This window comes from Lupinus angustifolius, chromosome LG19 (genome assembly GCF_001865875.1).
Source record: "Lupinus angustifolius cultivar Tanjil chromosome LG19, LupAngTanjil_v1.0, whole genome shotgun sequence".
Classification (NCBI taxonomy): Eukaryota; Viridiplantae; Streptophyta; class Magnoliopsida; order Fabales; family Fabaceae; genus Lupinus; species Lupinus angustifolius.
The window spans coordinates 17,300,134-17,310,380 of record NC_032027.1 but is presented as its reverse complement, the minus strand read 5'-3'; the positions used below and the strand labels follow the sequence as shown (position 1 = coordinate 17,310,380).

The 10,247-nt window shown below is 33.2% G+C and overlaps 2 protein-coding genes across 2 annotated transcripts; both read right to left on the bottom strand.

Moving 5' to 3' along the window:
- Positions 2,859–4,449, bottom strand: LOC109333779 (probable NAD(P)H dehydrogenase (quinone) FQR1-like 1). The gene is made up of 4 exons (XM_019569348.1): positions 4,340–4,449; positions 3,857–3,950; positions 3,331–3,593; positions 2,859–3,192 (listed from the first exon to the last, which is right to left on the bottom strand). Exons 1-4 carry the CDS (start codon positions 4,360–4,362, stop codon positions 2,961–2,963), a joined length of 612 nt encoding a protein of 203 aa, XP_019424893.1. The 5' UTR covers positions 4,363–4,449; the 3' UTR covers positions 2,859–2,960.
- On the bottom strand, positions 8,709–10,247 carry LOC109334891 (U-box domain-containing protein 8-like). The gene has a single exon (XM_019570884.1). It carries the CDS (start codon positions 10,222–10,224, stop codon positions 9,130–9,132), a length of 1,095 nt encoding a protein of 364 aa, XP_019426429.1. The 5' UTR covers positions 10,225–10,247; the 3' UTR covers positions 8,709–9,129.

Genomic DNA, 10,247 nt, shown 5'->3' with positions numbered 1-10,247 from the left:
TATATATATGTCCTTATATATTTTGTATCATTAAAGGTGTCGCACCAACTTTATTTTTTTTGGGTTGACAAAATAAAGTGGATTATGTTATAAGTTCATAACATTCATTTGATTTTAATTTTAGGTAACCTACTTTTTGTTTATTTGTCGAATAGTGTTCATAGATTAATTATTAGTCAGGGCACAAGAGCATGGTTTTTCAAGCACGCATCAAATCTTTGTCTTTTTTTTTTTGTTATCTCAAATCATTGTCTTGGCAGTGAATTAATGTGCTCCGTCCTTGTAAAATTTTGGATAACAAAATCAATTTTCTATAAGTTCATTCAAAATAAACTGTTTTACTTTCCTTCCATATTTTACTTCATGTATATATGTAGAATTGTAGATTGCTATTTTTGGCAGTTTTTTTTTTATCGGAAATTGTTAGTATGTAAGGTGTTATTATGTTAGTATTTTGCTGTGGGTGAGACTCCACTCTCAAACTCTTACTTACACCCTATCATCTAACCACCTTATAACTCCTTTTTGTTAATGGTGGGACTCGAAAACCACAACCTCCTGCACTCTATTCCTTACAACCACCATCTTCACCATCAGATCACCTTATGACTCCCTATATCATCGTATTCTTTCTGCAGTAAAGCTGATACAATAACGGTGGACCATTGATAGGGCTAAATAATGATTTAAGTAATCAAATGAGAAACAACCTTAAAGCTAAAGAATCCATGTAAGCATGAGAAGTGACTAATCATGAAAAGGTATCACTTTAGTAATTAAAAATCAAATTGCTAGCATCTCTTGATTAGACGACACATTCATGCATATCAGGATCATTACTACTCCATGGTTCATAATTCTTAGTTTTACTTTATAAAGGTGGAGTAACTAAATACATAAGAAGATATATACATGAAAGGAATTTCATAAAGTAGGAAACAAAATGACATGCAGCATCATTGTGATTTCTAAGGCTAATAAAGGATATGTATATTATGACTCCTCTTCATATATCTTTACTTTTATACTTAACTTTTCTTTTTCCTTGTTTTGGCTAATCAATAACAAGGCATGTCTTTCCTATCTTGTAATGCAAGTTTTTATTCCAGATCTTGAAAATGTTCCTTCTTTTTCTGATTTTTCAGTCTATTCACACACCAAAATATCACTTAAATTCCTTGAAGGAACGTTGATGTATACAAATGTTAGATTCTTCCATATATATATATATATAGTAGGCCCTCCCTTTAAATCTTTTTTTATACCTATAGTGTTGTCATTCTAAATGTTTGACCTGCATGAAATGTTCTGATTTGAAAAGGACAAAAGGACTTTAGGTGCAATACGTATCTGAGCATAACGTTAATTAGTTGACGTTGATTATTTGATTATTCCCAAAGTTATGACAACTAGAAGACAAAATCGTATACAATTATATCAATATTCAGTATTGGGTCACTGTTTTATATAGAGTTAAAACAAAACTAGAATTATTCTAATTAATTTATTATATAGTAAAAATTGTTATAAATATAAGATCATAATGATTCAAATAATACTTAATAGATAAATTAAATTATGGATAAATTCAAAGATAATGCTCTAACAATTTAAATATAATTTAGGCAGAATATTAAGAAGCAGAATAATTGGTTTTGGGTGCAATTTGGGCCTAACTTGTATAAGAAATGGAGTTAGCGGATTTGGATTAGGTTGGGTATGACTTGCTTTTTAAACTTGTTACATAGATAAAGTGCTTAATTAGGAAGGTTAATAAAGTTTGATATTCATTATTTTTTCTATTTTTACTTTAATATCATTTATTTGGAATATGGCTTATATCATATTATTGCCTAACAAAAGAGAGGAAACAATCTACTCACCGTGTTTTTTTTTTATTAGTAATAAGAATATTAATATAGAGATAAAGAAAAGTTAGGAGAACAAGTGGTACTCTTATCCACTAAATCCCTATAAATAATAAGGAAGAATACCATTTGAAGGGTTCCTCAACCAAGCAACTAGAGAAAAAGAAAAGAAAGGAAGCGGGCATTGATAAGACTCCAAGAATGTAGCAAAATAAGCTTCATCATCTCATCAAAGTGAAAACGCTTGTTCTCAAAAATACATTTGTTCCTAATATGTCAAAGAGTCCAAACTGTGACAAACCAAAGAGCCATTCACAAATGGATTTTCTTGTTGTCCATCCGTAACAAATATGCATGAATTGACAAATGGGTCTTTACTTCATTATGAATAGTAGAGGTAAGTCTAAAGTAAGAATAAAGTCTTTGCCAAATAATGTAGGATGTTGGGCAAGAGCCAATTTTACTTTTCAGGCCTTAATTATTCATATGATTAATTAAAAATGAACAATTAATGGGAACAGTAAGTTGGACACTATATATGTGGAAAAGAAAGAGTAACATTTATCCATTATATGTTTAGTCTTTGAAATTTTATTCTGTCAATTATTTTAGTCAAACGTGAAGGACTACACTTATTGATATGATTCATATCCTTCCAACTATGTGCTAAGATGAAATATAGTTTAAATTAGAATGTCTCTCCTAGAGTACTAGATATAAATGAATGTGTAGTCTTTGCCAAATTACTTAAATAATTATGAATGTGTCTCACCCACAACAAAATATTAATATACTAACAACTAACATATTAATAATTGCCGATAAAAAAATCATGGTTGATCAACTATGATTGGAACTTCAAAAAAACTATGATTAGCATCAAGCTTCAAGTTTATATTTTGCTAAAAACTTTGAACCCATTGAAAATACTAGCAATAAGCCAATAGTCAATTCTTGTTTTTTGAAAATAAGCTAGACATTGAAGTATGCTGATACACATGACAAGTGACAACAATTGTATTCAATCAATATTTTTGTTTTCATATGCTACAAACATTTTATTTTGTCTGACAATATTGAAAATAAAAGTCACTAAGATCCCTTGAGCTTCTTGGCAATGGCTGCAAGGTACTTCCCTTGATGGAAAGCTTGAGCCAATTCTAACTCACTTGGGTCTCTTAAGCCATCCTCACCATCCAATGTTCCTGATCCATATGGAGAACCACCCTTCACCTCATTCATCTCAAACATGCCAGCACCAAAGGTGTATCCAATGGGCACATAGATCAATCCATGATGAACAAGCTGAGTAATAGATGTCAACCTGTACATTAGTTCCAAACAAACATTGACTTAAGAAGGTGTTGGTTCCAGAATTGTCAACTCTACCTGCCAACAAGGCGTTGGTCTAATTGTATAAAGCCCTATTAGATCTCTAAATAGATCAAAAAAAGTTACTCACGGAACCTCTTCTTGTCCACCACCTTGAGAAGAAGTGCTGAAAAAGAGACCAGCAGGTTTTCCTGCAAGTGCCTGTGTCCGCCATAGTCCTCCAGTTGCATCAAAAAATGCCTTAAATTGTGAAGGCATCATTCCATATCTTGCTGGAAATCCAAACAAAAACCCATCAGCCTCAGTTAGATCATTGGGTTTAATAATTGGAACATCCTTCTTTTCTGGTGCATGTATCTTCCCAAGTACCACTTCAGATAGTGTTTCAGCTACCTGTATATACATACATACAATTGGTGTTTTAGATTCTGATTGCTATTATGTAATAATTACGAAAAATCGACTCAGTCAAAATTGTCATTATGGACGCTTCCAAAACCACAATATTATAACGATGTCAATTGCGACTGAGGAGTAAAATTTAAAACATGTCATACAACAAGTACATATAGAAAATCAACTATTTATTCTGAGATGAAAGAAATCATTTTAACATATACTTTGTAACTGAAAATGAAAATGAAAATTGTTCCAACCTGCCACAGCTTTGCTTCTACACCTTCCACAGAATCAGCCCCCCTTTTAATCTCTTCAGCTAGGGTTGCAACATGTCCTCGTAGAGAATAGTAACTAAAGATGTAATATAAAGTTCAATATATCAGATACATATTATGAGATCACAAGAAGGATATTATATACCCTTATTATAGGTATTATGATGCTAGCTAGATATCCACGAGGAACTATAATGTTTAAATATGGATCAAGAATGTAATGATCAAGAATCACTATAAGCCAACATATAAAAGTGATTCATGAATGCACTAAAATAACATTTTGGTGGCACTATGCTCTCAGAAAGAACAACTTAGGTTTGCACATAATTTTTTAACGGTTAAAAATATAAAAGGTTAGGGTCTGAGATGGATTAGATTTTAACTTTTATACATAAAAAAACAATAATGGAAATTAGCAAGTAAGGGAAAAAAAGAGAGAGAGGAAAAGAATTAATGGCTTACACAATGTAAACTTTAGTAGCCATTGATGGTAGCTTGATCTAATCTATCTCTTAAACCAAAAGAAAGTGTTGGGAGTGTACCTTTGACAGAATACCAATTCTTATAGGGTCATACCTTGTTAGATAAGTTAATTATTTCTTCATTATTGTCATTGTTAATTAGTATTTGTTTATGTTAGGTTTAGTCAAGTGTGAAGTCCCATATTGGATATGCGTGGAGGAGTGAAAGAATTGATAAGTAGGAATGACCCGTGTAACTAATGTCTTAAGGTTTTGGTTCAAGACGTGGTGTCTCACATACCCATGTAACAATGGAAATCCCTGATAGTTGGAGGCTCCTGGTCGCAGTCTGGTCCAACAGTTTATTTTATAAATAATTATAATTGCTGTTGTTATCCATACTATTTGTTTATTGTATCAATAGTTCAATAGTTGAATTATTTCTTCATTATTGTGATTGAATTTATACAGTTAATTAGTATTGCTGTTGTTATCCTTACTATTTTTTATTGTATAAATAATTATTATGTTGACCTTGATCTTTCGATTACTACAAGATGATGGGGACTTTTCCATGATTGGTGGATCAACTAATAAAATTACACTATAGTGGAGTAATTGAATCCAGGTTCAATGTTTATTGAAAATAATATGCAATTTTTTATTGAATGATTATAATATACTTCTATTTCTTTAATGCTCTCAAATTGGACTATGGTGGAAACATCTCTATCTCTCCTACCACTTTCATTTATATAATTAGGGATATTCTTGGTTCTGTTTGAATCATTTTTAAAAGAATGTTTCCACTTGTATGATTAATTGTATCATATGATGTATCAAGGAACAAAGAATGTCTTTAATATTGCATTCAATGTGTTTAATCTTTTAAATGACATTTTCCATATTCTTAGAACTCTAAGGTAAAAGAAGAAAATGGAAGCTTTGAAACCAAGGAGAAGAAGAAGGTGGAATAATTGTTCAAGAGAACTAAGTTACAAAAGGATGAAGATGTTACATTACTCTTATTCTAAAACAAAAAGACTCCACTTATACTCAAGCAAAGTAGCTTGAAAACAAAGCCCACCTAACCAACTATAACTAGCTACTCAACTTAACTATATCTACTTTCCTATTTTGGCAACTTTACAACTAACTTGCCCAATAAGAAATAACTAAAGCTAACAATCTCTAACATCTCGTTAAGTTGGACGATGAAGATCACAGAGACACAACTTGGATAGAAAATGGTGAAATGATTTAGCATGTAGTAGCTAAGTAAAGGCATCCACCAATTGAGCCGAAGTTGGAATGAATAACAAATGAACAAGGCTCTTATCAATCAATCTCAATATGCTTTATTCTTTCATTAAAATTTGGATTGTAATACTAGAATATTGCTTATCTATTATTACAATAAATGGATGTAGGAGAATAGAAGACAACCTGCAAATCAAAAAACAAATAGTGCAACTAATGGATCTTACACACTAAACTACCTAAGGCTCGATAGTCTGCTTTTGAGGAAGACATACTCAATATGTTTTGTTTCTTGGTTTTCCGAGAAATACACAAAGCCCAATGAGATATTTTTTGGTATCAAAACAACATGCCCAATCAGAAGATGTAAAAGAAAAATACTAGAGAAAGCCTTCAAATGATGGACTCTTAGGGCTTGTTTGGGAGTTGGATTTTGGAGGGGAAGGAAGGGAAAGGAAAGGCTTGAGAGTCATCTCACAAGTGTATTTCATGGCTCTCAAGCCTTCCTTTTCCCTTCCTTTTCCCTTCCTTCCCCTCCAAAATTCAACTCCCAAACAAACCCTAAGGTAGCTTATAATGTGATTCCATTGGGATAGATATATATAAGCTTAGTTATTGAATAATATACCAAATATCAAGCCAAAAATAGTGAGATATAAAAACTTGCCAAGAAGTGCCTATAGCAAAGAACATTAGAAAAAATATTTGTCTTGGTGAAGTCAAGCTTAAGAGATGGGTCAAGCTAGTACTAGATTGGGTACTGGTGGGCTTTTTTGTCCAATGCCACCCATAATTGATTAGTGGGCCCACTTTAAAAACTAGGACTCACCTCATTGAACGCTTAAAATTAAACCAAAAAGATCTATAAAATTAAACCAAAAAGATCTATAAAATTAAAATATTCAACCTATAAAATTAAAATCTCTACACAACTACATTACTCTATCTTTTGCTAAAATTCAGTTAATTCACTAACATTTAGGGAAAGAATTTCATTTACATTATTGTATTGCTTTTCATGTTATGCATCATTTTATTGTGAGTTTTTTTAGGCAAATTCTATTACAGTAAATCATTCATCATTCATTATTTTATTTTATTTTAATTAAATAAAAATAATCATTAATAAATAAATAATACATAATACTTTAATAATATAAAAAAAACTCTTACCCTCACATAAATTCAGTTATCTTCATTTAACTTTTATCTATCTCGGTCTTCTTGTAATGATGACTACAATTTAGTAAAAGAAAAGCAGTGTCAGGAATATATTTCAAAATGTGAGATGGTAAGTCTCAATCAGGAACAGAATAAAAATATTTTTAGCATGTGCTTTATTTTTCTGTCTTTTTCTTTATTTGGATAGAAACGATATAAAACTTAAGAGAATCACATCCCCCTGATCAGCACCATCAAAATTGTCCAATACAATTTTTAGAGTTGAATGTACCACATTTTTGTCCACTGTATACATAGCTACTTTATAAATTGTTATCTGATAAGTAAATTGAATTATATAATCTACACATGGGAATTAGCACTTAGACAGTAATTCTGTTTTTTATTCTCATTTATAACTTATATTTCCATCAATTATATTTTAGTTTATACCCCTCAAAGTTTTATTTATGTTACTACTAATTTTCAATAATAAATACATTGAATTTAAAAAACCTTTTGAAATTGTCTGAGTAATGCATTTTCAAAATCTCATTCACAATAAATAAATTATTAGAAAATTCAGACGGGTATTAATTGTAAGGTAGGTGGAGGGATACACACTTCCTTTAAAATAAAGAGAAAGGGGCAAACATTTTTTTTTCACTACCAAATATATCTTCTTACCCAATAGGTGAATGTAACTATATAAAAAACTAACTTCTTTCAGAATATGTAATTATCTTTCCAACAAGTGTCATTTATAGGAATTGAACTCTTAAACTTTTGGTTATCGAGATCTAGCAGTGTCTTACATCATTAGACGTCTTGTTGATAAACATGAATCATATGAGAAGCAACAACTTCAACCAAATAAAATATTTTGTTTAGGTGATCCTCTTACATTATTAGAGGGAGACTATTCTCACCCAAAATATAGCAATTACTATGATGAGTTTTGTTTCTCTACACATGCTTAAGAAGTAAAGAACCTAACTATGCATCAATTAGGACAGATATAAATATAGCATTTCTATTTCTAATTTGTATCAACCCTCTGCCACTTTAACAGAAAGGACTTTTCAAACTTTGTAGGGTGAGTGAGCCTAATTAATAATTACCTTCTTCCTAATAAGGAAAATGCTCCTCCTAGGGAAGCAAAGTGGAATACAAGAATGTATAAATCAAGATTAACATTTTTTTTATATTTCAATGGCCACAAAAAAGAGGTAGTTGTATACTGGTACTAAATAATGTTTTCTTACAGACCAATCTATTCATATCACTTCCCTTACTCCTAGACAACTCATTTATTAGAAGGAGATGAAGATAAAATAAAGGCAATTAATCTATAGGGATGGATTTCTCTGTTCTACATGCTAAGTTGCCAACCACCTATCCACAAACTAAAAATAATAATTGTTCTAGTACTAGTCACTTAATGAAGGATGTTGTACCCTAAATTTGTACTACAGATCTGGGTTTAGAAAATGCAGAAAAGTGCTTCAGGGACCAATCTACCTGTTCACTATTCTCCTCTTTCATGTGGTCATCCCATAACCATTACATTCTTAAATATCAAACAGCAATTGAGGCATAACCATTCAAACAAAAAGACTATCAGAGAAGATGAAGTGATGAACAATATCGAAGGAATTGTACTGTTTATTCTACTAGCTAATATAGCAGCCAGTATATGGCTATATGCAGTCATTTTCGATTTTGGCATTTTGTTTTGAAGATTCTTTGATCAAAAGTCCAAGCTTTCACAGGAAGTTGAAGGTTTAGGATTATCGTTAATCAAACATATCCTTTGCCAAATCGGAGAAAGGATACCAACAATGTAATTTGTTCTAAAAAACACAACCATCATGGCATAAGAATCTTAAAAGGAGAGCTAGATGTTAAAATGTTAACCCTGTGTTGCAGAATAGTTTGGACCCCAAGAAAAAATATTAAACATTGAATCATTACATTTCAACAAGAGACATTGTCCTTATAACATGTAACAAGAGAGAGCTAGCTCATCTCATCATCCTTATTTCAATATACAAGATACAAAAGAACCCTATGACAACAAAATTAGACCATGATTTTGTACATGAGGCAAGTACCCAACAATATAGAATCAATAAACAAAACAGAAAAAACCCAACTCACCTCCACAGGGGACAACAAATAAAATCTCTTTAATCCTTATCAAAATTGATAATTTCCATTCCATTCGATCTGGGTTTTAAATTGCAATTGCGACCGCATTTGAGACAACAATCTTATAGTTTCGGCTATTTCCACATGCAAATGTTCCCAATTTATCAGCAATTGCCCTAGATGCATCATGACCGCAATTTAAAACCTTGTCCCATCCGATCAACAATTCACACCGCGTCTATTGCTACGCAGGGCCTGAATCAAAATCGACGCATTCCTCCTAATCTTATCATTATCAACCTCTAACAACCCCACACAAATTTCCAAAACCCCTTCTTCAATAGCCTCTTCAACAATTCCATCACTGTTACAACATAGTGAATTGAGAGAAAGCAAAGCATACTGAATCCCTTTTGAACTTCCATTCCTCAAAACCCGAACCAGAATCCTCACACAACCATCGAATTTCTCAATCTGCTCCCTCCCTTCTTTACACTTCGCCAAAAGCCCAATCACTTCCACCGCTCTCTCGAGACCGGAATCAGCACTCTGAAGCAAAACCGGCACGGCACCACAATCCACCGCTCTTCTCCGATTATCCGGAAAAGAACAAAGTGCATAAAGCGCCGTAGCAGCTTCTTTCTTCTCCCTCCCTTTCCCACTCCTAACGATAGAAACAAGAGCACCAATCGCGTGAGTGTACGCGCCAATTGTCGCCTTGTTAACTTCCACAACCGCCAAACTCGTCACCAACGTAGCCGCCACCGCACGACAATCCGACGAGCCACCAATCAGAACCGCAACAACGCGGCGAACAACGCCCTCGGCGACAAGTCCGACCTTATTATCATCATCAAGACTGAGATTAAGGAGAAGCGAGAGAGCTTTCTCACGAAGCAAGTCATCGTCAATGCAAGAGAGCACAACCGGAACAACACCAGATTCAGTTATACGGCGGCGGAAGAGTGCGTCACGCTTGGAGAGGCGAGTGAGGTGGCGGAGCGAGTCATGCTTGGAGTGGAGGGAGGAAGAGGGAGAAGCGAGGGAGGAGATTAGGGTTTCATGGTGGTGGGTGAGTGGGGGAGTAGGGGTAAAAGTGGAAATTAAGGTGCGAAGGGCGTGGTTGGGGATGAGAGGAGAATGAAGAGGGAGGGGTAGTTTGGTAATAGGACAAGTAAAGTGACCAGAATCAAACCAACGTTGAATAGAGGAACGGTCGAAGGTGTGACCAGAAGAGAGGATGACAGGGTCAGACATAATTTCAAGTGAAATTGGACATTTCAAGTGCTCAGGTACCTCACTCTCCATTATCATATTATTGCTATTCCAACTGAATC

Coding starts and splice junctions, on each gene's coding strand:
- LOC109333779 (XM_019569348.1), bottom strand. CDS start 4,362: ATGGCTACTAAAGTTTACATTGT. Junction 3,951..4,339: donor GCTACTAAAGTTTACATTGT/GTAAGCCATTAA, acceptor TTACATCTTTAG/TTACTATTCTCTACGAGGAC. Junction 3,594..3,856: donor TAGAAGCAAAGCTGTGGCAG/GTTGGAACAATT, acceptor ATGTATATACAG/GTAGCTGAAACACTATCTGA.
- LOC109334891 (XM_019570884.1), bottom strand. CDS start 10,224: ATGATAATGGAGAGTGAGGTACCTGAGCACTTGAAATGTCCAATTTCA.